Genomic DNA, 26,700 nt, shown 5'->3' on the forward strand with positions numbered 1-26,700 from the left:
CAAATTATTTGATAAGGGTGACCGATAACACGATAGACTTACTGTTAGCGTATAAATAATGGCTGGGTTAGTACATAAGCTCGACTGTATAAGTGTGTAAAAATTAATTACGAGTACCTCAATTAATTGCACGAGAATGATCTCGTGCAATTCATGTATGAACCATCGTAATTGCAGTGTAGACAAACAGTAATGAAATGCCGGACTAATTACTATGGTAATCCTAAATAAGCATGTATGCCATGTATGCAAATGTATGCAAATTTTGTAGAATTTCAGAAAAAATTGCGAAAACTGTTGATATAATTCGGCGACATTGTTTAGAATTCTTGAGTTCATGTAACTTTTAAATACAGCAGTTTCGGTTCCGTATTTATTTAATTTTTTAGCAAGTATCTAACAATAAAAAAAGTTTTCATTATGTATAACAGTTGGATTCGTTGAATCATTTATGTATAACATGTCATGTGTACTGCATTTCTAATTCACTCTCAAAAACTATTTGCTTTTCGAACGTTAACCAATCACATTCTACCCTCCTCCTCTTCAGTACTGATAAATTGGTCGACGATTATTTCTGCTCCTTTCGAAATATTAGATTTTCGCCTCCTTTTCGGCGCAGTAGTTGGACCACCGGAAATCGCCGCCGCCGCCGCTGCTGCCTCTCTTTTTCTCTGAGTTTGTAGCCTTTTTTCAACCAGAATCCGATACGGATAATGTTTCGTCCAACGATCCGGGTCATGACTGTAATTATGAAGCGTTAAACTGGTACTCGTCTTGAACGCTTTTCCGCACTGGGAGCAAAGGAAGGGACGCTCTTCTCCATGAATTGGTCGATGAGCAGCAAGGTTAGACTTTTTAGTGAAACGCTTCCCACAAATGTCGCACATATGCTTTCCTGGCGCCTTTTCGTGCCCGTGTTTCACGTGGTGGTTGAGATGAGCGCTGTGAATAACGAATAGATAAATGTACATAGATATGTAAAATAAAGACTAATTATTCAATCAGATGTTAAACTGTGCAAAAATATTTTGAAAACTTTTCAAACAAAAAAAACGTGCATGATTTTACAATGTGGGAATCCATATTATATTCCATGTCACCCAAAACTGTTGCTTCGCAACTTAGGATTAGTCTAGACGTTCTCATGTGAATGACATATATATTTTAAATGAAAATTTATAAAGTGAAAATGATACAGAAATTAAACTTTACTTAACGGCGAGTTTGCGAAAAAAACAGGTTACGACTATAATACATGCCTTTTGTATCGCATAAATAAGTCGCAAAAAAAGGATTCTGATTGATAGTCGCATCGTAACTCTTCGCAAAGTCGCGAAGATATGTTGCGAAACGAAAGTTTACGAAAAAGGTGACGTGAATACGGACAATTTAACTGTTTTTTTAGCAAAAATTTGCCAACACGTGAGTGAATCGGTACAATTTTTTTTAAATGACTTACAACTCTGAAAAAACTCTGCCACATTGGTCACACTTGTGTTTTCCTACTCCGTGCGTGGACGCCATGTGTCTTGCGAGTCGACCTTTATTGTTAAATAGCCTCTCGCAATTTTCAACGCGACACTGATGCACAATTGGATGTAAAGTTTCTGCATCGGTTAGAATGTATTTATGACATCGGACCTTGTGGTGTAGGAGGAGGTTTGGATCCGCGAATTTAAAATGGCACTGGGTGCATTTAATTTTCCTATGTTCGGCCAGATGGGCATTCAACTCGGCTTGGCCACGGTACTTGTGCTCGCATCTAAATTAATTTCACATTAAAAATTAAAATCAAAATATTCAACGAGATTTCTAATGGGCGTAGTCACGACGACGTTAGGTTATCGAAGCTCAAAAAATTGAGGAGATTTTGAATTTCAAATCTTGAATTTCACAAAACTATAAAAACAATAAGGAAATTGACGCCGTCACTGGTAACTTGTAAAATCCGTTAGTTTTGTAAAACAATTTTACAACGTTTACAAAATAAAAAGTTTTACTTAGCTTACAAGCATTTGTAAGCTAATTTTCCTATCGATACTGTGAATTATTGGTAAATTTTGTAAAAGTTTGTACTTTTACATAATTTGTGGATTTTACACTGTTACCAAGCACTGCGTGAACTGGTTCCATATTTAATCATGATTTTATTTCCATTAGTTTAATTTTTTCTGTAATTTATGTATGAAGAGGATAACTTGGCGAAACAAAAACACGTCCAGTTTCAGGGTAAATTTGAGAAAAATCGAATCCAGAATTTTTTTGTGAAATCTTGCAAATTTCTGAAATTACGAAAATTGTCGTGAATAAGCCAAATATGAATTTATAAACTTAACAAACCCATCTCTTGGACATTCCACTGGTTCTCCTAATTCCATCATTTTTGCGTGCTCCTCCGATTTGATATGATTCTGCAGCACGGGAAGAGAGATAAACCGCAGCCGACACGGTTTACATATAAAAGGCCACATCCAAAACTTGTTTTCTGGGATCTTGCTAATTTTTCGTTCCTTGGATTTGACACGTTGCTCGGGTAGTTTGGCGTCAGGGTGCTGGGATAATACGTGCGCTTCGCATTCACTGAGCGAAGTGAATTCTTTGAGACACACGAAACACCCGAATTTTGGGGTCTGTTTGTGAGCATCGGCCAAATGTTGGAGGAGATCGGATTGTACGGGGAATTTTGTATTGCAGACCCCGCAGTTGTAAATAATTTTCTTTTTCTTCAGCTTGACTGGAACTAATTGGGAAGAAATGGTTTGTTAGGGATCATAGTAAATTTTAATTAAAGTTAAAATTACCAGGTTGAGTTAGTTCAGTAGGAAAAACGTTGGCATTTGGAGTGGTGGAAATATTCTTTGGTCCAGAATCCGTCCTACTCTTCAGAATTCTACGGAGAGAAATTTTAAAAAAAACATGAATATCTTTCTTTCCATGAATTGGGCACAAATTTGGATAAATTTAATTAGTTAATATGCCATTTTTCTTACTCTTGCTCATTGTTTGATTCGTTCGTCGTTTGAGATACCAAACCAGAGGGGAGAGCTTCATCAACATTTTCACCAATATCTCCACTTTGCTCTTCGACCACTTGTTCAGGAGACGTGTCCTTAATTTCTATCCGTGTTAAGTTAACGCGGAAGAATCCCTGGTCACGTGCTGCCTCCTGGATTTCATCCTTCGTCATAGGGATCACCCACGGGATTAATTTGACATCATATCCTAATTCTGGCAATGGTGGTAACGCAGATCCGTCCTGGTGATGAGCTGCCTTCAGGTGAGATTCCAATCGGTCCGTGGTGGTGAACGATTCCGTGCATTCGGGACACCGTAGAAGTGGATGGCTTTCTATCCTGTGACGTTTTATGTCCCGAGATCTGAATATCTTTCCGCATTGGAGACTAACAACTGGACTAGCGCAAAGGGTGAGACCTAGGTCATAAAATAAATCATAATATAAGTAAACATAAACCCTCACAAAGTAAGTAATTACATAAACAAAATTCAGCATATCATATTTTTACTTGGCAACACGATTTCGCAAACTCAAAACAAGGGAACTATATCAAAATACACGTTTTATAATGCGAAATTATATTTTTAGAATCCCTTCGCGACACGATTTTTTAAGCTTTTCCCAATTGTTGAACAATGAGGGGCGATAATAAATATTTAAAATACTGTCGTAATTACGTATGTATGGACCGATTGTGTACCTGGGTGAATAAATTTCCGGTGCAAGCTAGCTTCCACGAGGGTATCGAACTTATCTGGACAAATGGCACAAGGATAATGCCCCTTTCTTGCGGGGCTGGTGAGGTCAGGTAGCTTTCGAATCTCCGAGACCATCGGTTCGGATAGGTTGGAATTTCCTCGATTTAAATGACGAGCAAAAATGCTGTTTATATAAATGGATAACAAACAAGTATATTAAATGTTGTATGGTAATTTTACTAAATGTCAAAATCTACCCAGTTTTTTGTAACGATGATAATATTACTGCCTGGATTTTTGACACGTTTTCAATGCTGTATGACACAAATTGAAAATAAATAATTAAGCAATGCTTTAATTAGTTGTTTATCACAAATTCTATTCAAACTCACGCTGGTCTTGGGACATATTTTTTCTTCTCCTTGTGCTTCTGTTTCATTAACGGGCTAATCTTGATTGGCGCAACGCTCCTTTTGGGGGTCGTTTTCGAATACGTAGCTACAACTTTGTCCTTGTGCAGTTTCTGAAATTCTGGAAGACTTTGATCATCGTCTTCAATACTTGATTTATTACCAGAAACTTCTGAATTTGGAATACCACTTTTTGAATTTGCAATGCTTGAATCTGCAGCGGGCAACTTATTCGCAATAATTTCAACCCCTGAATCCTCTCCAAATTCTAAATTTACACTACTTGAATCTGCATCTGCAATGGGTGAATTCGTAATAACTTCGTCAACTATTGAATCCTCGCCAAATTCTAAGGGATCATTTTCCATTTCCGGTCTAGAAATATGCTCTTCATTCTCATGAAACTCTACTCCTGACCAGTCCGCGACGATAAAGTTTTCTTCGCCAACAAAATCTAAGCAAATAATTTACAAATCATGAAATATTTACTCACAAATTAAATAATCCTCACTAACTAACCACTCAGCAATTGTTCGCGAATATTTCCGTATATTTTTTCCACCACCAAATTTCCTCCGTCCTCCTGCTTAATGAGGGTGGAATTTTGTACTAATTTCTTCACGTTGTTCTTCACCTGGTCCAAGTCTCTCTCCAGTTTGATAATTGTGCCATGTAGCTGCTCCCCTTGTCCGAGAAGACGCACACATGACGAACAGAGATCGATATATTGTTCAATTTCCTCCTGGCGAAAGGTGGAGTCGCAAAGGAGCGAATATGGGACGACTTGTCCCAGCAGAAATTTCACTCTTGTGGGATACTTTTTGTTCTTTAGGGCGGGACAACAGCAAATGATACATCTTATCGGAACAATAGAATCGTCCTCCTCGTCCTCATCCTCCTCTACAGGCGCTTGTTCCATCATCTCGACCTCATTGTTGCTCAATCCTGCAATAAGTTTGAAAAGTAAAAAAACGTTCTAAAGTAAATCTTAAAAGAAAAAAAACACACCTTGCAATTCTCGAGGTTGTTGGTTGGCTCTATCAGAATGTTGATTTTTGGCAGCACGAACTCTAGCCATGTGTATTTTTCGAGCCTGCCGAAGTTGTCTTTTTGCTCCGGGTTTACGCTTCATGATTGATTTCTGTAAAAGATTTTGTTTTTAAATATATTTTTTAAATATTAAGGACCAATAGACGATCTGTATGACGATCTGAAATTGACATCGTACTTTCTTACCACCTTCTCAGGGATAGAAATTCACAAGATAAAAATATGAATATGAATAACACATATATTTATTTAGAAAGGAATAATAAGAAATATTTTTAGAAAATAAACAATAGTTCACTCACTGCAGCTTATTATTTCATCCGGGCAAAGAAAATATGAAACGGGCCCGAAATAGTTTTATGGTGGTGATTTTGAAACTAATTGTGTAAGAAATTAAGTACTTAAGTAGCAAAATAAGTATTAAGAAAGTACAAAATTAATTATTTTGTATTCGAAGAAATTCTTCAATTTGATGTCAACTCTTTTGGAAGAACATGTGTTGTTTGGTTGGCGCTTGTGGCCATCACGTTTCATACGAACAAAGTCTTTTTCATGCAATTTTATTTCTCAACGCGTTACAATGTATGCACTTTCCAAGAAAATGCTGATTTTGCTGGTTTAAGTAATAAAATAACTAGCATTATATTTATATTAATAACCAAACTCCGGTTATTATTGATTCAGTTCGTACAAAAATTTCATCGTAGTTTTCCCTTATGAACTTACATATAAATATGTACAAGAAGTTCGACCTTAGTTTTAGCGAATTTGTATTATGTATTATTTGGTATTATCTTTTAACTTATTTTTTCCATCAGAATTTATCCGATGTGAATATAATTAAGGGGCCGTTCATAAACTACGTAACGCTTGGAGGTGGGTGGGTGGGTGTAGGGTGGCGTCACGCATAGTCACGTAGGAGGGAGGGTGGTATGAGACTATCGTCACGTCACACTCGCAAAAATTATAAAAAGTGTAAAGAAACCACGCGTTTCGATTTACGGCTTTGGTTATGTTACTCTCTAAAATAACTTTCTGATTTAAATTTGCTGAGTTTCATTTCGAAATGTCAACTGAAAGATATTCACTCTACGACGATGACTCTGGTTAAATGACGATGAATGCTTCTATTTTACACTGTTTAGTTTAAAATTTCATAGAAAATTAAAAACATAACTTGATTAAGTTAATTTAAATTAAATTTAAAGTACTTAAACTAGTGGGAAATTTGAGATTTTCCGTGACGTTATGAGGGAGGGGGGGGGTGGGTGGCTTGAAGCGTCACGCAAGCGTCACAAGGGAGGGAGGGAGGGGTAAAAATATTCGAGTTTAGCGTTACATAGTTTATGAACGGCCCCTAAGACAAAATAGATATCATTTCGAACTTATTTTTGTACAGGTTTAAAAGGTATAAAAGATATTTTCTTGTATATTAGACAACTCCACAGACATATGTATGCATGGCCACTTGGCCAGCCAACCTGTATATTGATGACTATTGCTATTTAAAAAAATATTTACCAATTAGATTTCAAATCGCGTACTCAAAGAAAATATACAAGTATACAAGAAATTTAGTAATATGTCTTCACTGGAAATTTCCCATAACATGAATTTGTTACAACCTGGTAAAAAAACATGATCAGTTTGCCGGAAATCAAAATGTAACGCCCCCGGGTGGGCTTGAACCACCAACCTTTCGGTTAACAGCCGAATGCGCTAGCCGTTTGCGCCACGGAGGCGAGCGATGAATAATTAATGAATGAAGTAGTGTCAAATTTTCAAAAATTAATGACCTCTCAGACTGTTAGGATATTCTATTTACAAGGAAAAGGGTAATTAGTGCATTGGCCATCGTAATTACAGTGGGCACAAGTCAGTAATGAGGGCTAATTAGTTAAATAAGAAAATTAGTTCTGATAGGGGAACATCCATACCTTGGGTTGGGTCATGAAAAAACGTCAAAGTTTTTACCATCCACCCATCCCATCCCTACCGCATCCTACTCATGTAACTAGTAATATAGGTCATCCAAAACCGCCATCTTTTTGATGGCGTATTTAGTACATGGATGTCCCCTAGCAGATACATTAAGTGCTATTTTTTGAAAATTTCACAGTATTTCACTCATTAATTATTCATCGCTCGCCTCCGTGGCGCAAACGGCTAGCGCATTCGGCTGTTAACCGAAAGGTTGGTGGTTCAAGCCCACCCGGGGGCGTTACATTTTGATTCACAGGGAACTGGTCATATTTTTTGACCCCTTAATAAATTCATGAGATGGACAAACTTCCAGCGGTAAGATTCATGATTCAGGTTCAGACGGCTCATATTATCCGATGTATTTTATAGTTATAAATTTTCTTTGAGTATCTGTTTGGTTTGAAACAGAACTAGTGAATATTTTTTTAGATGGCAATATTCAAATGGTCATTAAGATGTAATGTAATCAAGGTTTGACTACACAAACCCGGCCATTATTTATAGTTTGACTGTCAAACTATAAATAAGCAATGGCCGGGTTTATGTATGGAGGTGACACTGGAACTATCTAGTTTGTATGTAAACAAATTATACCTTTTAAATCTGTACAAAAATGAGCTCCTCATTGTACCGATTTTGTCATGAAATTTTGAAGGAACAAAATTTAAATCGAATACAAAAAATATTTAAAAAGTACGAAGTTCATGATTAAATTAAGCTCGTACGTCTTGTGCGTAAGAGGTAATGATTTTTCCAAAAGCGAAAGCCACAACAAACTTTCTATACGAAATTAATAAAAATAAAATAACTAAACTAGTAAAAATTTGCATTTTCATGGACAGTGTACGCACGCAATCCACTCGTTTACATATGTATATTTGCATGAGAAAGTCGACTTTGTTCGCATGAAACGAAACTCAACCGCGAACCAAATAACACATGTTCGACAGAATTTGCATCCGCAATTTACACAAGAATACAAAATTTCAAGAATTTCAAATTTGTTGCAATAATAAATAAGACAAATATGTTTTCAAATCGGGATAAAACAACTAAGGATCCATTTAATTGTTTCTTGTGCGGATGAAATAACAAACTGCAGTGAATTGTTTATTTTACTTAAATTCCCGCGTGCACTCTTATCCTAACTGAAAAAGTGGTAAGATAATACGATGCTAATTGTTACTGTCATGAATCATTCCAACATCAAAGAACAATGAAGAACATTATTGTTTAATATTTTTGCCAAACAGAAATAAATCATGGCGCGTCTAAGCAAAAGGCAAATTCAACGTCGAGCCGCCAGTCAGAAGGCCAGAGAACTAAGCAAAACTAAAGCTCGTAACAATAACCAAGGGGCCAGCGAACAAGGTACAGAATTCAAAGGTATACTTTTGTTTTAAAGTTTAAAACGTTTTTAACTGTGTAACTTTTTAAATTATTGCAGAAATTAGCAACAATGATGCTGAGATTATAGAATCGGTTCCTGTAAAGGAGGAGGAGGACGTGATTGTTTCAATTTGTATAATTTGCTGTTGTCCCGCCCCAAAGAACAAGTATCCCACAAGGGTCAAGTTTCTGCTGGGACAAGTCGTCCCATATTCGCTTCTTTGCGACTCCCCGTATCGCCAGGAGGAAATTGAACAACACATTGACCTCTGTTCGTCATGTGTGCGTCTTCTGGGTCAGGGGGAACAGCTACATGAGCGGATTGTCAAACTGGAGAGGGAGTTGGACCAGGTGAAGAACAACGTGAAGAAATTGGTACAGAATTCCACCCTCGTTAAGCAGGAGGACGGAGGAAATTTGGTGGTGGAACAAATATACGGAAATATTAGAGAACAATTGTTGAGTGGTTAGGATAATTTAACGTTTGATTAGTAAATTGTAAATATTTCGTAAGTGTTTATGACAAATTTTCATAGATTTCGTGGGAGGAGAGGACGGAAACTTTCACTGGTCAGGAATCGAGTTCGATGAAAATGAACAACAAATGGAGAATATTTATACACCTGAAATTGGAGATGATCCCTTAGAATTCGGAGAGGCTTCAGTTGCAAATTCAAATGCAAATTCTGCACTTTCCTTCCGTGCAGATTCACTAGCTTCCAGTAATCCGCTTAGCTTAAGTCTTGAAGAAGATTATAGAAATTTTCCAGAATTTGAAAGGGACAAAGTTGTGACAACGTATTCGAAAAGCACCCACAAACGAAGCGTTAAACCACTCCAGATTAGCCAATTAATGAAACGGAAACACAAAGAGAAAAAATATGCTCCAAAGACAACGTGAGTGTCGATGCAATTTGTGACAACGAATTAAGTAATTAGTGAATTAATTAACTAATTACTCTAAATTTGTATTTATTACACAGAATTGAAAGAAGGAGAGAAAACGTGACAAAAACCCCGATAGTAAAGAGACCTAGATCATCATCAAGTAAAACTGGGTAGGTTTTGACATTAGATAAAATTATCAGAACATTTATTTAAAATATTTGGTATCCATTTATGTAAACGGAGATTTTGTAAACCACTTTAGCTCACTGATAACTGACACCAGTCTGTCCCTATTCAGTGAATCGTTGACTTTGCCGGTCCTTGAGGTTCGAAAACTACCTGACCTCACTACCCCTTCAAAAGGGAGTCATCCTTGTGTAATTTGTCCAGATAAGTTGGATACCCTCGTGGAGGCTGCCTTGCACCGGAAATTTATTCACCCAGGTACACAATGAGAGATTCGCAAACCTGTAAGAAATTATGTTTTGTTTTGATTCCCATCGCTTAAGATAAGTTTGCGAAATCATTTTGCGAAATAAAAATACGCTGAGTAATTACATAAATTTGGAAAAATTCTATTGTTTTTCAGCAAATGCAATTTTGTTATTATTTTATTCTACTTGGTGTCGAATAACTGATTTGTTTTACGACCTAGGTTTCTCCCTGTGCACTAGTCCAGTTCGTACCCTCCAATGCGGAAAGATATTCAGATCGTGCGACATAAAGCGCCATAGGATAGAAAGTCATCCACTTGTTCGATGTCCCGAATGCAGGGAATCCTTCACCACCACGGACAGATTAGAATCCCACATGAAGGCTGTCCATTACCGTGACGGATCTGAGCTACCCCCACTCCCAGAATTTGGATATGATGTCAAATTAATTCCATGGATGCTCCCCTTGACTACGGAGGAAATCCGGGAAGTGACCCGGGATCAAGGATTCTTCTACATTAACTTAAAACGGCTAGAAATTAAAGAAACGCCGGAACACGTGGTCGCTGAGCAAAGTATCGGTAAAAATGTTGAAGAAGTGCCCATCCCATCATTCCCATCCACTTCGATATCTAATTTGACTGACGAATCCAACCAGGAGCACGAGTAAGAAAATTTATTAATTGAACTTATGTTCGAACTTATGTGATTCTCAGTTTATGCTCCAATCTTTAAAATCAAGTTACATATTTATAATTTTGTTTAAATTTCTCCACAGAATTCTAAACAGGAGGAAGGTTTCTGTAGCAAAAAATATTTCCACAACTGAAAATGCTAGAGTTTTTCCTACGGAACTAACTCAACCTGGTAATTTTAGAGTGTGTACATAACTTTAATTAAAATTTATTACGATACATAACAATTACTTAATTACTAATTAGTTCCAGTCAAACGAAAAAGAAAGAAGATTATTTACAACTGTGGCGTCTGCAATACAAAATTCCCCGTACAATCCGATCTCCTCCAACATTTGGCCGATGCTCATAACCAGACCCCGAAATTCGGGTGTTTCGTGTGTCTCAAAGAATTCACTTCGCTCAGTGAATGCGAAGCTCACGTTTTATCAGACCACCCTGACGCCAAGCTACCAGAGACACCTATGAGATATAAGTCTCCAAAAACTACGAAAGTCACAGAAAGTGGCCAGGACAAGAGGTGGATGTGGCCATTTATGTGTAAAACATGTCGGTTACGGTTCAAATCGCTTCCTGCCCTGCAGACTCATTTGAAATCAGAAGACCACACGCTAAACTTAGAGTTAGGCCCGTTGGAAATTTGTCCACGTGATGGGTTCGTCAAGTTTTAATATTGGGCGTACTCACGACAATTTTCGCATCTGATATTTAATTTACAAGATTTTGCAAAAATGTTTGTCGGAAAACTATGGGATTTATTTTTCCTCAAATTTACCCACCACATGTTTTTATTGCGTAAAATTATCTCGCAAAGCGATAGAAATTGCAGAAATCGAGGTCAACAAAATGAAAATAATGATTGTTGAGGCAATTTAAGCAATTTAGTTCAGGTAGCATTGTGAAATTAGTAAATTCCATAAATTTTACAACTATTTCTAATGAACAGCTTAGATTTTTAAAACTTGCTCAGATCAAAGGCACCTTTTTGTTTTACAAAAGTTTTAAAAATTATTTTACAAAACTTACAGATTTTATTAGTTTCCAAAGACTTTACTCAATTGTTTTTATGACTTATGCAAATATGATGTGAAATCTTAAATTTTGTTAGCTTTGATGTTACGATATGACCTTGCCGTGAGTACACCCATTAAAAATATTGGTAAAGATTATTTTTTTATGATATTTTTTATATGAAATTAATTTAGATGTAAGCATGAGTATCGTGGACAAGCAGAGTTGGATTCTCATCTAGCCAAACATGATCAGCTCGACAATCAAATTAAATGCCCCCAGTGCTATTTTAGATTTGCCGATTCAAACCTGCTCTTGCACCACCGGGTCCGATGTCATAAATACGTTCCCACTGAAGCAGAATCTTTACAGCCAATTGTGCATCCATGTCAGGTTGAAAATTGTGGGAAGCTATTCAACCACAAGGAGCCACTCGCAAGGCACATGGCGTCCATGCACGGAATAGGAAAACACATGTGTGAACAATGTGGAAAAGTTTTTTCACAATTGTAAGTCATTCCAAAAAATCAATTTGTATCGATCGTATAAATTCACTCGGATGTTTACAATCCTGTAAATCATGCACATTTTTCCGTAAAAAATCATTGAAAATTAGAAAATAGAAAATAGAAAATAGAAAATTCTGACAAACATGAGTTTACTAAACATTAAGCAAAGCTGAAATGATAGGTTATTAAAAGTTGTAATTTTCATCTGAAATTTGGTATGTAGGCTAAAAACCGCTTCTGGATAACACACAGCTTTAGAAGTTCAAGATGTTAAAGAAGCCCACTGGTCCTGGTAATCAAGTGGAAAGATTTGTAAACAATTCAAAAATTTGGTGCTAAATAATAGAAAATATCCAACAAACATTTAATCATCCATCACGGACGTTGGTTATGTCGGTCAATTCGGAGAAAAATTTAGAAGTGGGAGTCAGAGAGTCCCCGAGTCAGAGACTCTGTCCCTAACTCGGGCTAAATGGAGTCTGCACTGTAGGTTTTTAATGGTTTATACCAACAATGAATCACGAAATTATAGCCAAATGAGTCTGAGTTTTTGTGCATGCCATCTAAAAAGGCCCCGCGAAGTTGCTTGAAGTAGGTTTTTAATAAATTAACGTCATGTAAAACTAACTATCTTCAAATTAAGGTTTGCAACGTATATTTGTTCAATGTTCATTTGCATTATTTTTTTCGCCAAGCCTTAAATAGGTTTTATAAAATTTGTATATAACCCGAGTCAGAGCTTATGTAGAACGATAACGATTATGACCGTCCGTCCGAATGCCAACACGGTTGAACCGATTGAGCATTAATTTTGCATACAGAAGCATATTTGACCAAGTTAGAAGCTATATCTAGTTTGGCAGATGAGAAAAATCGGTCAACTGGTTGACAGTTGGGGCCATATACGTGGGGGCATTAATTGTGCATAATTTGTCCACTAAACTTTCAAAATAGTGTTTGAAAGCAGCTGAAACTTGGCCCATAGATATTTAGATTGGTCGAAAGCTTCTGCCGTGAAACTGGAGAGATTTTCAACCAGAGGAGTTCACCCATATCGATTTTCGGAAATTGTCTTGAAAAGCTTAAGTTGGTCATATGTATAAAATACAGAACTACGATAAAATAAAATAAAAAATACCTATGTACATACAAAAATACATGTACATACATCACTTCTTGTAATAACTTACAAGGGACACTCACGACCTGTCGTTTGAGTCCAGGGTACCCACTATGTTTTTTAGAATCTACTAGGACCCCAGATGAAGGATTCATTCATATTTCTGTGTAAAACTCATATTTGGCGCCATGGCGTGGCGCCAAATTCGCCAAATTTGATGGTTTTTCATTTTAAAACCGCCGTAACTTTTGAAATCCTGGACGGATTTTCAAAATTTTTGGCAAAAATCACGACAAGGAGTTCAACTTTCGTATTCTATGAAATTTTTTCCAAAATTGTCGCTTTTAACTTTTCGCAAAATTTCGAAATTTCGGGTTCGTCGAAAAAATGCTAAAAATATCTCAAAAATTAAAATTTTTTTATTTTTATTTTTTCTCTAAAATTTCGACTTTTCTGATCATTTTAAGCATAAAATTTTAAAAATCCGACATAAACTGCAAAAGTTATGGGGGTTTGAAATTGGTCGAAAATGCAAATTTTTAAGTTTGGCGCCACGCCATGGCGCCAAATATGAGTTTTACACGGAAATATGAATGAATCCTTCATCTGGGGTCCTAGTAGATTCTGAAAAACATAGTGGGTACCCTGGACTCAAACGACAGGTCGTGAGTGTCCCTTGTTAGTGATTCTTCTAACAATGAAAAACTACGCATTTTTGTATGAAATTAATTAATAGTTGGTGATTACTAATTACTAAACTAGCAAAATTAGTATTTTCATAGAAAGAGCACGAATTACCATTTGCATGAAAAACATTACGCAACTTTGTTTGCATGAAACTTTGTCATGCTGCCACAACCCGCCAACCAAAAAACACATGTTGTTCAACAAAAGTTGACATCAACTTGAAGAATTTCTTCAAATACGAAATAATTTAGCAAATTTGACATTTGTTTTAAAATCAATTCAATCAAGTAAATCAATTAAAGATCCGTTGCATGCTTTCTTTGTCCAGATAAAGTAATGAACTGCGGTAAGTGAAGTATTTTCTAAAAATTTACTCCAATTTCAAATTTGTTATTTCTTATCACTTATTAAATGTATTCGTTATAATATTTCATATTTCATATCTATATCTTTTTTCCACAGAATAATGTGAAAAGTAAGGTAATAATGATGTTAATTGTTACAGATCGGGTGCGGGAAGTTGGCGAACGGCGAACGTGAAGTTAGCGAACGCGAACCAAACCGTGAACTTGGCGAATCGTCGAACGGCGAACGTGAATTTGGCGAACCATCGAACGGCGAACGTGAATTTGGCGAACCATCGAACGGCGAACGTGAATTTGGCGAACCAGCGAACAAAAACGTGAATTTGGCGAACCAGCGAACAAAAACGTGAAGTTTGCGAACCAGCGAACAAAAACGTGAATTTGGCGAACCATCGAACGGCGAACGCGAACCAGCTAACCAAAAGGACATTTATTGGACTGCGTGTATAGAAGTCACCAAATTCAAATTTTTTAAAATGCGTAGAAAGTGATGGTCTCGCCCATCCTTGAAGAATTTCTGGACAAGGGGTCATATCAATTCAAAAGTTCTCCATTTTTTATAGATTTTAAAATTTGGTAATACGAGTTATTTTTTGCTCAGAGAGTTTGCTTGTCAAGAAAGATAAAATACTCAGATGTCCTACAAAATGCAAGCGAGTAATTTGTGGGTATCGTTTTATGCTGGATTTTGATGCAAGCGTGTAAAACGTTGCAGAATACAAAAATTCACCTATTTCAGCATAATTACTTAAAACATAGCTATTTTAATTAACAACCAACACGTATCCTCACTAATGGTACAATTGACGGGAAGTTCCTATTCAAGCTCGTGTCCAGTGCTTCTAATTCTTTACATACATCCTTCAACTTCTTCTGAATCCTGTTTATTATGCAGCGAATTCTTCAGATAATTCCTACGTTTGTTGTTTCAAATTCTTGTTCATCATCTTCTGTTTGTGACTGGATTTGTTGTCTTCTCACGTCTGACCTTTAATATTCCCTTGTTAATCAGTTGCCTCCCAAGCACATTAAAGTCATGTGGCGCACAAGCCGTCGCTAAGGGCCCAAGTACATCAAAGTCATGCACTCCTTGAACAGTTACCATGCGCCCAAATACATGAACGTCGTGTACTCCGACTGCGGTAGCTATGGGCCCAAGCACATCAATGTCATGTAATTACAAAAAGAAAATTTTCCGCTACGGAAATTCCGCCCGAGCACATCAAATAATTTTAAAAATCAGTAAAAATTTCTAAATAGCTGTAGTTTGTTTGGAGCGTGTATATTACACTTGTGTAGATCTTCAGGCATGTCTGGTGAGTATTTATCATCAACACACATATATGTATGTATAAATATATATACTATTTTCTCATACTTGAAAATACGTGCAGACAGTGAAGAAGTCGAATTTTCTCTCGGGTAGATTGCGACTCCGATGAGGAATTCTTGCGACACGAACACAACGACGACGATGACGATCAACTTCTCGGAACATGAAGATGATCAAGGCCCGGAAGTAGATTCCGAGCACGAGTTAGGTGACCTCGATGAACACACCGATGTACGTATATTAATTGTACATATGTATATTACTAAATAATGTTACTTCCGCCAAATTGATTCATATTTCAGACCAATGTGATCCGCTACCGTAGTTAATGAATCGCAAGTTAATGAGTATGAGGTACCGGGGAAATTTCTAAAGTCGAATTTTGAGGTCAAGATTGAATTTACTGCTCTAGAGATTTAGTAAAAATTCTTGGACACCGAAATGTTGGATGAAATCGTCCTTCAGACAAACATTTATTTTCAATACCTAAAACGCGCGAATCAGAACACCATGAAGGATTGCACTGTAGTGAATGGTGAAGAAATGTGGCAATTCTTTGCACTGGCGCTGATTATCAAGCTGGATACCAAGGACGACTGGTCCACAAGTTCGATGTTTTCTACCCGATTTTTTGGTCAGGTCATGTCAAGGAATAGGTATATATACAACAATAAAATACAATATATATTTATGTACACTACTTGTGCTAGCTATTTGTTTACTAGGTTTGAGTCAATCCTTCGTGGATTCCTGACACCGTCCCACCCAACAATAACCATCGGTGTATAAAGTTTGAAAATTTTATGGACAAGCTGTTTCAACATTTCCGAAAAGCTGTCAGGCTGGGATCTTTCTCGCGGTGGACGAATCCTTACTTTCCTTCAAAGGGAGATTATTATTCAAGCAATATCTCAAATTGGAATGAAGCTGTATCTCCTCTGCGATTCGGCCGGCAGATTCGTGCTCAAAGTTCTCCCGTACCAAGAAAGAACGACAAGAACTAAAAATTCAAACTGGATTCAAGAACTCGGATTTGGTGGCGCCACAGTGATGACCCTTCTTCATGGTTATTTTAACAAATTTCATAGAATCACTATCGACAACTTTTTGTGTCACCGATCTTAGCTATACGATTGAAGCAACTTGGTACTTACATTCTTGGAACCGTGCAGAAGTGGAGAAAACTGATGCGAAAATTAACGGACAAAGGGACAAGTTGCGACTTATTCTTCCTCCGACATTTTAGTGGAACGGGTTGTGTGTGCAAATTTACCAATAAAAACAATACACTAAAATGGAGGTTAAAATTTTGACAGAATGACCCGTATATTAAACGTTTGTTTCATGAATTTTAGTTGGTCTGATCGTAGAGAAATGGTGTTGAACACCTTCATGGGACACCGAATGGAAGAAGTCGCAACCACAAACCCAAACAATAACCGAGAGAAACCTGCAACTGACCTCGTCTACAATGTGACAATGGGAGCTGTGGATAACATCGACAGAGTGACAAAGCCATTCACATCTGTCCGCAAATCTTGCAAGTGGTACAAAAAATATTATTCTACTTCTTGGACATTTACAATTCGCACATCATTCACTCTTCTTTCCGCCCAACGAAGTTATAAGGACTTTGTACGAGTACTTGTCCGGGAAATATTGGAAAAATATTCACCACAACATAGATCATTGGGGAGGAAGTCGAACAGCCAGTTAGAACGGCAAATCGGCACCCACTTTCCAGAAAAGATTGTGGTGGATAATGTCTCGGTCTTCCGGGATTGCCAGCTATGCTGCTTGGAAGGAAAAATGTGTACCACAGCTTTCAGATGCGAAACGTGTCTGAAGTCTCTCTGCATAAGGAGCAAAGACTCGTGTTTCAAGAGATTTCATACGCTTTCGAAATTACCCGTCAAAAGAAAGCGATCTAACGCCAATGCATCTTCGGGATCGACGAGTCAAAGCATTGTGGATGTGGACCAATCAGTACCTCGGCCTGACTCTGAAATAGGATTAGGATTCGGTGAAGCGAATGAAGTGAGATTTCAAGAAGCGAATGTTGAATCAAATGTTGAAGGAATGGAGGAGGAGGAGGAAGAACTGTTTTCTATTTAAAATATGAGATTACTTGTCCTTGTGTGAAAATATTTTGCCGAACTGTGAATAAGTTTGTGAAATTTTATAATTAGTGATTTATAATTGTTATGCCGACTTTTTCCGGCCTATATTCGAATTGGCTATCATGATGTAGTGTTTTATTGTGAAAAAAATTTCTTCGCTGCGTAAGTAATGATAATTAAAATGATTTCCACATATCATATTATCCGTATCACCCTTGCAATAATTTGGACTATAGCGTACTTGTCAGCATTTAATATCTTGGGCAGCATTGAAAATACTCATCCAACAAAAGTGATACAAGGATCACTAAATTCGAAGCCTTATCTTGGGGCTTAGCCACTATATTAAAAAAATACCATGGCTTCAAATGTGTGCTAGGCAACTGGTTAACGCCTTATTTAGAGTATTATTTTCAGTTTGGGTTTCTTGAAGTTTTACTTTCTTTACCTTACTTCTCACAATACCAATTTATAGTAAAAAGTGAATATTTAAGAAATAATTTTATCTACACTCGCAAAAAGGTGATTGCATAGCAACTTTGCAAAATGAAGCAAAACCGAAACAAAAGCAACGTTAATTGCACTATAAATTAACAAAAAATAAATTAAAACGAAAATGTTGACATACAATTAATTTTTAACGAAATCAAAATTAAAGGAATTTACTATAAATTGATGTCTTGAAACACAAATTACGCAGAAATTAATACGACATTAATTCGTTACTCTAAATAAGGCGTCCTGGATGAAATGAAATTCCAATTTTATTTCAGACTTTCACATAGAGCGTACTCACGTCAACCTTCGCATATCTAGCATATCTCGCAAATTGAGCATAGCAACATAACTTGCGAAGTTTTGCGAGATATGCGAGATTTCGCAAAGAATTTGCTGGAAAACCATGGGATTTTTGTTCGCAAATTTACCCAGCAATCGAGCATGTCCTTATTTCGCAAAATTATTTCGCAAAGTAATTACAAGAGAAATTGCAAGAGAAATTACAGAAATCCATGGAAACAATACCAAAATAAGTGTTTTTTAGTAGATTTACGAGATAAGAGAGTTTTGCGAAGTCATATTTTGCGAATCCCCTCACGACAGAAATATTTTGATCTTCGCAAGTTTGCTAAATGAGTTGCGACGCGAAATAAGAAGTTGTCGTGAGTACGCCCATAGTAATTACTTTGAGAGAAATTGCAGGATATCGTTGATGTAAAACTTACCAGGTATACTATGGTTTGTTCCATTAGTTCTCTAGGACTAAGGATTTATTCCAACTGATCTAATAGAAAAAACTGTAAATAACTCGTATTACCAAATTTTAAAATCTATAAAAAATGGAGAACTTTTGAACTGATATGACCCCTTGTCCAGAAATTCTTCAAGGATGGGCGAGACCATCACTTTCTACGCATTTTAAAAAATTTCCCCGGTACCTCATACTCATTAACTTGCGATTCATTAACTACGGTAGCGGATCACATTGGTCTGAAATATGAATCAATTTGGCGGAAGTAACATTATTTAGTAATATACATATGTACAATTAATATACGTACATCGGTGTGTTCATCGAGGTCACCTAACTCGTGCTCGGAATCTACTTCCGGGCCTTGATCATCTTCATGTTCCGAGAAGTTGATCGTCATCGTCGTCGTTGTGTTCGTGTCGCAAGAATTCCTCATCGGAGTCGCAATCTACCCGAGAGAAAATTCGACTTCTTCACTGTCTGCACGTATTTTCAAGTATGAGAAAATAGTATATATATTTATACATACATATATGTGTGTTGATGATAAATACTCACCAGACATGCCTGAAGATCTACACAAGTGTAATATACACGCTCCAAACAAACTACAGCTATTTAGAAATTTTTACTGATTTTTAAAATTATTTGATGTGCTCGGGCGGAATTTCCGTAGCGGAAAATTTTCTTTTTGTAATTACATGACATTGATGTGCTTGGGCCCATAGCTACCGCAGTCGGAGTACACGACGTTCATGTATTTGGGCGCATGGTAACTGTTCAAGGAGTGCATGACTTTGATGTACTTGGGCCCTTAGCGACGGCTTGTGCGCCACATGACTTTAATGTGCTTGGGAGGCAACTGATTAACAAGGGAATATTAAAGGTCAGACGTGAGAAGACAACAAATCCAGTCACAAACAGAAGATGATGAACAAGAATTTGAAACAACAAACGTAGGAATTATCTGAAGAATTCGCTGCATAATAAACAGGATTCAGAAGAAGTTGAAGGATGTATGTAAAGAATTAGAAGCACTGGACACGAGCTTGAATAGGAACTTCCCGTCAATTGTACCATTAGTGAGGATACGTGTTGGTTGTTAATTAAAATAGCTATGTTTTAAGTAATTATGCTGAAATAGGTGAATTTTTGTATTCTGCAACGTTTTACACGCTTGCATCAAAATCCAGCATAAAACGATACCCACAAATTACTCGCTTGCATTTTGTAGGACATCTGAGTATTTTATCTTTCTTGACAAGCAAACTCTCTGAGCAAAAAATAACTCGTATTACCAAATTTTAAAATCTATAAAAAATGGAGAACTTTTGAATTGATATGACCCCTTGTCCAGAAATTCTTCAAGGATGGGCGAGACCATCACTTTCTACGCATTTTAAAAAATTTGAATTTGGTGACTTCTATACACGCAGTCCAATAAATGTCCTTTTGGTTAGCTGGTTCGCGTTCGCCGTTCGATGGTTCGCCAAATTCACGTTTTTGTTCGCTGGTTCGCAAACTTCACGTTTTTGTTCGCTGGTTCGCCAAATTCACGTTTTTGTTCGCTGGTTCGCCAAATTCACGTTCGCCGTTCGCCAACTTCCCGCACCCTTACAGATCGTGATTAGTTCACGCGGCGAACCCAACTGGCATTTGAGAGTTGGAGGTGCCAGAAAGGGTTCGCGGAAAGTGCATAAGGAAAAACGCATCGATGGAGGGTTCATTTCTCCCCCTTAATCGGTAGCATTCACGAAGCGCGTGGTGGCTGCTGCACGCCCATGCAGTGTGTGCTTCACTCCACGACGGTGGTGGACCACCCTGCCTCACCGCCACCACCACCAATCCCCACATATCCTGGCATCAAAAAATGAGGTTGAACTCACATAGGTGGCCTGGGCACCCTAATTTGAGCATATTCTCTCGAATGTCGGAGTCGTGTCTCCCCAAACTTTAGGTTCTACGATGGTGGGTCTGGTGCAGAAATAGGGGTGCCGACGCCACCTATGTGAGTTCAACCTCATTTTTTGATGCCATGATATATGGGGTGGCGGTGAGAGTTGCAGCCACCACGTTTTGGCAACGAAATCGTGTGTGCTCCAAAAATCTCACTTTTTCATCTGTTTTGCGGTGGCTTTTTTTCAAATACACTTTCCAGGAACTCTAACTGGTTCAGTTAGAGTCCTCGCAGGAACTAGATCGTGATAGTGAATCAAAACAATGTCAACAAATAAAACCATAATTCTTTACTATTTTTAAAAATTTTCCACAGAAATCAATCATGCCTCGCCCAAGCCTCAGAAAAATACAACTGCGGCAGCGGGCTCGATTAGCAGTGTTGGTTAAAGCTCATAAAAAACAACAACGTTCTAATGGAGGCAACGAACAAGTTCGTAGTCCAAGTGTTGAACTCAACTTACTATCCCCGTACTTAGGCTTTGCACCTCATTTGCATAAATCTCAATAGCCCATTTTCGGCGATACGAGCTTTCCATGTTGAATAAACTCTATGGCTCTCGCGAATGCGTTAAAATATGCAAATGAGGTGCAAGGGCTGAGTGCGAGGATAGTACAGTAGAGTTCAATCCATTTCTACTTGGACTGTTGGCTCTGCCACCACCACCGCCGCACTGTGTTCAAAATATCCTTATCCGCGGCAAAAATAATTAAGGGTATGAAATGGACCCCCAAGGTGGAAATTCAATCTGGGTTTGGGTTATTTCGATTTCAGGGTGTGGGTGTGGTTGAAATAATTAAGTTTTTATCGAAATTTCGTAAAACTCTGAAAAATTATATTTTTTCGGATTGATGGGGAATCTTTTTTGGCAAACACCATCTTGTTTAAAAATAGTTTTCTTGCTGTGATGCGCAAAAATAAAATGTTCTTTAAATAAAAAAATAACGTCTCCACCCCCATAGTGCACAACTTTTTGAATCAGGGTATAAGTATTATTAATTAATAACAACATAATGGTGTTATACTTCTGCCAACGTAAATTTTTAAAATCATATTATTTTTAACAATGGTATGGAAAAACTTAGGCTATACTAGTATAACTTGAGAAATTATCTTGCTCCAACACTTTAACTCCAACGTGCATGTCGATGGCATATTTTCTATTTTGTATGCGCGATATTTTTGACAGGTTTTTGGATAAGTTTTTCATAGTCTTTTCATATTCAAAGTAATTCCCGATATACATGAAATCGCTATTGAAATTTTCAAACCCGGAATGCACTCTAATTTTGGAAAGATTTGTGTGCTTAACAAATAAATTTTCGCACTCTGAAACTAAATATTGTGAGCAGTCTGTTACTTCCTGCAAAAACCTATGAGCTTTCCCAACAACTGGGGTGAACTCTTCTCCCATAAGCTCTTTTGCAGCGCGCTTTTCAATTTCTGCAAGGTTTCCTCCTGTGGATCCACGAATTCTTATCATCTTTTCCGTGAGTTTCCCACTTGAATGAGAGAAGGCTTCTGCAACATTTATTATAATATTACGGTACGTAAGTAACATATCACCATCTCGGCAACATTTTTATTCTGGTTCCCTAGATGGTGATACGTTACTTGCGAACCGTAGTAACAGTTGCATTAAGATACTAACCCTTCGTGTCGCCAACTACAAATTCCGTCACTATATCATGCGGGTTATTTTTGTTCTGTCCACCATTAGTATTGCAAGTTGAATTCCATTTCATGGCATGAGCTACATGTTCAGGTGCAAACCCATGCAGTAAACTCAGATAATAGTGTGTTAAATTTAGATAGTTCTTGTGTGACTTTCCTTGGTATGTTATGAGATGTAATTTGCGGAAGATCATTATATTGTCACCGTGATTAAAGTTAATGGCGGACCTGAAACACTGCAAATCGCACAGCATATTAATATACAACCTTATCATCGAAGGTGGCTTATTCTACCTCTAAGTTTAGAATGGAATACAGAAGAGTTTTCGTGTATTTGAATACTTGATCTGCGTCGTCTTTCATGCATTTCTCTGTGCAGTACCATTTACCAGTGAAACTATCTTTAGTGATTTTTTTCCATTTCATATTTCCTCGTTTAGCTGTATACTTCTTTATACAGGCCTGGGAAAAATTCAACCGGTTTAATTTATATCACATTAAAGCAAACAAAAATATTCTTACTTGGTGATACCACTGGTTTTCACTACAGTCATAGTTATCGCAACAAATCCATTCCGTTGTTTTATCTTTGGCGTCATATGGTTTGAGGCAGAAACAATATCTGTGATATATATTTAATTTGCAATTTAATAATGTACAACTTATTTAACACAAACATATGTGAAAAATCCTTCTATTTTAACAAATTGTGTGCCGTACTGTTTCTGTTTACATGGCCTAAGAATGTCCGCAAATTCCATTTCCATCAGATCCATGCCTATTTTGCTCATGAGTTGATTGAGCTGAGCTTTTGATAACCCAGAAATATTAATAGTTGCCAGTCTCAGCCTTGCATATGCTACAACATAGCTCCGAAGTGCAAATCGCAAGAATCGCATACAAGGATTGAATTGATGAATAACATCCTGCGAGACCAGTTTATGCTTGTATCTGAAAGTATCATTCATTTATCATGTAAGCCAACCCCTTGGTATGCAACTGTTTTCTGGCTAACTTCAACTTTAAATCGTTAAGGCTGCCTTTGGTCTCCCACACTCTTTGGTTCGATAAGAGGCTTTTCATAATTTCGGTCCCGACTATTGCTCTCTCATGCCAGTAACTATGAATACCGAACATGCTCCTCACTTTGTCCTCTTCAGTAAGTGAATGGCACCTGTGGTCCTGGGATGCTTTCTGATTTATTGCGGTGAGACCTTGGGACGATAAGTATGACTACTACTGAGTAAGCATACCAAATGAAGTTGCACAATAAATAGTATACCATCTCCCCAGGTAACAATAGGAAGAAAGTTGCCATCTGGTTTCTTGGGGACATAATCTTGCATTTCTTTCAAACAGTTAATCATGCTGTCAATTGTCCCCTATTCAAATGAAACTGTTGACTTTACCCGGTTACTGAATATTAGCCGCTCGCTATTACTTCTCTCCGTCTCATATACAAATTAACTCTCCGTACTCTCCGTGTTGTAGAGTGTAGAGCGTGTATACTGACTGTGTTGTAGACACCGTTAATTGGTGTATGAGACGGAGACAAGTAATGGCCCGCGGCTTATACTATCCAACATGTACCTCGTTGTGTGGAATCACCCCAAGGTTTACAATTTCGCTTTTTTTTGCAGACTCAACCATATATTCGTGCTCTGGGTATCGACTGAGGCGTTTATCGGTTTTAAAGAAGACGTCAAGGTTTTCTTGTAAGATGAGAATGATTTCCCGTAGGTGCAACTGCTTCATGGTAGTTACTTCTGAATCTTGTAACACAAAGGCTGACATTGGAATGTCGATAGGGTCAAGAACTGGCCTAGGACTTAACACCATCCTCCAGGGGGTGGCAATCCTATCCCGAATTGCAATGAATACCACCACGTTCAAACTGTGCAAGGTATTGGTGTTCCCGTAGTGTCTGGGATGTATGCTTTTATTTAAGTTGTCATAACTTAAACAAAAGCTTTTAAAACTTTCCTCTTGCGTTGAGACATCAGAAAAATTCAATTTCTTTCTTGCCAAACTACCTCTTTTCAGAGATAGTGGGAGTGCAGGGGTTGATGTTATCCCTGGAGTTACGTTAATCTCATCGTCCGAACTCTCATAAATTCTCAAGCAACTTAGAGAACTGGTAGCCTCTTCTGGTTGAAACACAGGCCGGGCATTTCTGCTCTGAGGATTTTGGGAGGAAACTAGTTCGTCTTCTATCTCCTATAATAATTTATTCTGAATTATCCTCTCTTATTCATGTGTTACCTGCTAACTATTAGAATTTAAGCCTACGGCTATTATTTAAAATTAAATATCTCGCCAATTTCAATTAAAATTTTTCAGACTAAATTTTGACATAATTTAACAAAATCTATGGTTGCTAACCGGCTTTACCTTCTTCCAATCCCGCACAGGTTTATCAAATGTCTTCTGTTGTGTCTCCATGTAATTTAGTATAGTCTTGTAGCAGACTGATATGCCCATTTCATGAAATAATGTGTATGTCTGTGTAAGTGGTAATATTGGCTGAATTAAGTATTTAAGAATTAAACTTAAAAAGATTAAAACCGGATCATACCTTAACGGATACCCCGTTCTTCCAAAGGAGAGCACCAACACTTTTAGCGAAAATGTTGTCGTGCATTCTCCGCTGGTATAAGGCAATCCCAACTATGCTCCGCATGGCAGGAGTGAACAGACCTTCCTCTAAGCCAACGAATCCTCCAAGAATTGATAGCGTAACGGGCGCAAAGTTCTCGCATTCCTCATAGATTACATCAAGCGATGGGAATAGATCACCAGAACTCTGACTCCCGAATGATGAGTTGTCACCCAGTACAGCAAGTTCGGCATTTATAATTCGATTTATGTTACTACGTAATGATTTGAAACTCTTCTGATTGGTGCGACTAAACACGTTTTTTAACTTTTGACCAATAGGAGTTGATTTACGTTGTAATGTTCCTTCATATCTCTCAACTGGATGTTGTGCTTCATTTTCTGATTCCACTTCGGATTCTTCCTCTTGCAAAAGTGAAGCCCGTTCAAGATCGTTATTTTCGCTTATGCAATATTCTGCGTTTTCTGATGAGTGTGAGTCTAGTGCACTTGCAGAAGTACATGGTTGTTCATATTGTTGAGGTAGATGCTGGACACTGATGACCAATTTTCTTCCAATATAGGTGTTGTCTTTGGTACGTTCTTTAAATTCCTGTAACTTAATATATGCCGTCCCAAGCTACAAACTACACTTTTGGCACAAATACCTCAAGTCCTTCTTTGGGCGGGATGGTGTTGTGGTCAGCACGGATGGGAAAAACAGTTGAATAGCCTGATTCACAGTGCAATCCACATTTTTTATTCGTGATGAAAAATTTACGCGGTTTTTATCTGTAACACCTCCGCAATTATCACAATTTACCAACTTGTCTTTTACCATCTCAGCGAACGTAAACCCACTTCTTACACATAAAAAATGATTTCTGGATAAAGTCGATGTCGTACTCGTGAACCATATGAAACCATAACTAAGTTTACTTTGTAAGATGTGATTTATTGAAATATTTATAACTTTCTATGTTCACATACAGCACAATTGTACATACAGACTTTCTATTTCAACATTGTGGCAGGCGAGTTTGAAACATCAAACCAATAGAACAATGGGAACTTTCATTTGTAGAAAGCGAAATCCTTAAGTTATGGTAAACAAAACTTGTTTTAAATAAACAATACATGTTGACTTTCATTTTTATAATATTTTTTGTTTGATATAAACTATGGAACCGTTCGTAAGGCATGTTATCCATGTTACGTATGATAAGAATCGTTAATAATAGAATGTTGTATATTAAATTACTACTAATATTTAACGTTAAAACTTCTCCAAATTTACGTCATATTTTGTGTACGGCCCTTCTGAAATGCATAGATTTAAATCGCATAAAAGTTTGTCCTATATCGCCCGTTATAATGCAATTTTTCCTAGAGTTTTACGAAAATCCGACTAAACCCCATTGTCGGCCACTCCCATAGCCGGGAACCATAATAACATGCATTCAGATGAAGTCCACACGATTTGCTTCCATTTTATGCATTGAATCATTTTTTAC

At 37.3% G+C, this 26,700-nt stretch overlaps 3 protein-coding genes, 1 long non-coding RNA gene and 2 other non-coding genes across 17 annotated transcripts; 3 read left to right on the plus strand and 3 right to left on the minus strand.

Annotated features, from left to right (window-relative positions):
• Nucleotides 1–329: 329 nt before the first annotated feature.
• LOC110841964 (zinc finger protein 729) lies at nt 330–5,677 on the minus strand. 3 transcript variants are annotated; one of them, XM_035858951.1, is made up of 12 exons: nt 5,480–5,677; nt 5,136–5,268; nt 4,647–5,072; nt 4,315–4,581; nt 4,110–4,248; nt 3,975–4,031; nt 3,720–3,901; nt 2,994–3,435; nt 2,805–2,893; nt 2,344–2,743; nt 1,463–1,765; nt 330–945 (listed from the first exon to the last, which is right to left on the minus strand). In XM_035858951.1, the coding sequence occupies exons 2-12, from the start codon at nt 5,257–5,259 to the stop codon at nt 525–527; spliced, it is 2,850 nt and encodes a 949-aa protein (XP_035714844.1). In that variant the 5' UTR covers nt 5,260–5,268; nt 5,480–5,677; the 3' UTR covers nt 330–524. The 3 variants fall into 3 exon arrangements, with proteins under 3 accessions (XP_035714844.1, XP_035714840.1, XP_035714847.1); XM_035858947.1 differs by having other exon boundaries at nt 4,110–4,581; XM_035858954.1 differs by lacking the exons at nt 330–945; nt 1,463–1,765 and adding an exon at nt 2,131–2,285 and having other exon boundaries at nt 4,110–4,581.
• Nucleotides 5,678–6,845: 1,168 nt separating this feature from the next.
• Nucleotides 6,846–6,919, minus strand: Trnan-guu. Its single transcript has one exon. It is a non-coding gene; the product is annotated as a tRNA-Asn (tRNA).
• A 405-nt stretch (nt 6,920–7,324) lies between these two features.
• On the plus strand, nt 7,325–7,398 carry Trnan-guu. The gene has a single exon. It is a non-coding gene; the product is annotated as a tRNA-Asn (tRNA).
• Nucleotides 7,399–8,087: 689 nt separating this feature from the next.
• LOC110861576 lies at nt 8,088–26,451 on the plus strand. 9 transcript variants are annotated; one of them, XM_035847019.1, is made up of 14 exons: nt 8,088–8,319; nt 8,414–8,531; nt 8,608–9,015; nt 9,086–9,446; nt 9,533–9,607; nt 9,700–9,881; nt 10,093–10,537; nt 10,650–10,738; nt 10,813–11,221; nt 11,772–12,086; nt 14,399–15,822; nt 15,894–16,247; nt 16,317–17,138; nt 17,214–17,920. In XM_035847019.1, exons 2-11 carry the CDS (start codon nt 8,423–8,425, stop codon nt 14,577–14,579), a joined length of 2,574 nt encoding a protein of 857 aa, XP_035702912.1. In that variant the 5' UTR covers nt 8,088–8,319; nt 8,414–8,422; the 3' UTR covers nt 14,580–15,822; nt 15,894–16,247; nt 16,317–17,138; nt 17,214–17,920. The 9 variants fall into 9 exon arrangements, with proteins under 9 accessions (XP_035702912.1, XP_035702906.1, XP_035702913.1 ...); XM_035847013.1 differs by having other exon boundaries at nt 16,317–16,848; nt 16,947–17,920; XM_035847020.1 differs by having other exon boundaries at nt 15,894–15,945; nt 16,004–16,247; nt 16,317–17,920.
• Nucleotides 16,102–17,706, plus strand: LOC118434014. Its single transcript, XM_035846645.1, has 4 exons — nt 16,102–16,247; nt 16,404–16,657; nt 16,717–16,891; nt 16,947–17,706. Exons 1-4 carry the CDS (start codon nt 16,102–16,104, stop codon nt 17,704–17,706), a joined length of 1,335 nt encoding a protein of 444 aa, XP_035702538.1.
• LOC118434184 lies at nt 18,620–23,417 on the minus strand. Of its 2 annotated transcripts, none has more exons than XR_004833820.1 (3): nt 23,312–23,417; nt 19,271–23,213; nt 18,620–19,199 (listed from the first exon to the last, which is right to left on the minus strand). It is a non-coding gene; the product is annotated as an uncharacterized LOC118434184 (long non-coding RNA). The 2 variants fall into 2 exon arrangements; XR_004833819.1 differs by lacking the exon at nt 23,312–23,417 and having other exon boundaries at nt 19,271–22,438; nt 22,569–22,683.
• Nucleotides 26,452–26,700: the final 249 nt, after the last annotated feature.

Source organism: Folsomia candida, unplaced genomic scaffold (assembly GCF_002217175.1).
Source record: "Folsomia candida strain VU population unplaced genomic scaffold, ASM221717v1 Fcan01_Sc001, whole genome shotgun sequence".
NCBI classification, from domain to species: Eukaryota; Metazoa; Arthropoda; class Collembola; order Entomobryomorpha; family Isotomidae; genus Folsomia; species Folsomia candida.

Excerpts from the sequence above, each read along its gene's own strand:
- LOC110841964 (XM_035858947.1), bottom strand. The coding sequence starts at position 5,259 with ATGAAGCGTAAACCCGGAGCAAAAAGACAACTTCGGCAGGCTCGAAAA. Across the intron at positions 3,902-3,974 it reads TCATCGTTACAAAAAACTGG|CATTTTTGCTCGTCATTTAA; the intron begins GTAGATTTTGAC and ends TTATATAAACAG. Across the intron at positions 1,766-2,343 it reads GTGGAATGTCCAAGAGATGG|ATGCGAGCACAAGTACCGTG; the intron begins GTTTGTTAAGTT and ends AAATTAATTTAG.
- LOC110861576 (XM_035847004.1), top strand. The coding sequence starts at position 8,423 with ATGGCGCGTCTAAGCAAAAGGCAAATTCAACGTCGAGCCGCCAGTCAG. Across the intron at positions 9,016-9,085 it reads TAGAGAACAATTGTTGAGTG|ATTTCGTGGGAGGAGAGGAC; the intron begins GTTAGGATAATT and ends AAATTTTCATAG. Across the intron at positions 11,222-11,771 it reads GAAATTTGTCCACGTGATGG|ATGTAAGCATGAGTATCGTG; the intron begins GTTCGTCAAGTT and ends AAATTAATTTAG.
- LOC118434014 (XM_035846645.1), top strand. The coding sequence starts at position 16,102 with ATGAAGGATTGCACTGTAGTGAATGGTGAAGAAATGTGGCAATTCTTT. Across the intron at positions 16,248-16,403 it reads CAGGTCATGTCAAGGAATAG|CTGTTTCAACATTTCCGAAA; the intron begins GTATATATACAA and ends TTTATGGACAAG. Across the intron at positions 16,658-16,716 it reads AGTGATGACCCTTCTTCATG|CTATACGATTGAAGCAACTT; the intron begins GTTATTTTAACA and ends CACCGATCTTAG.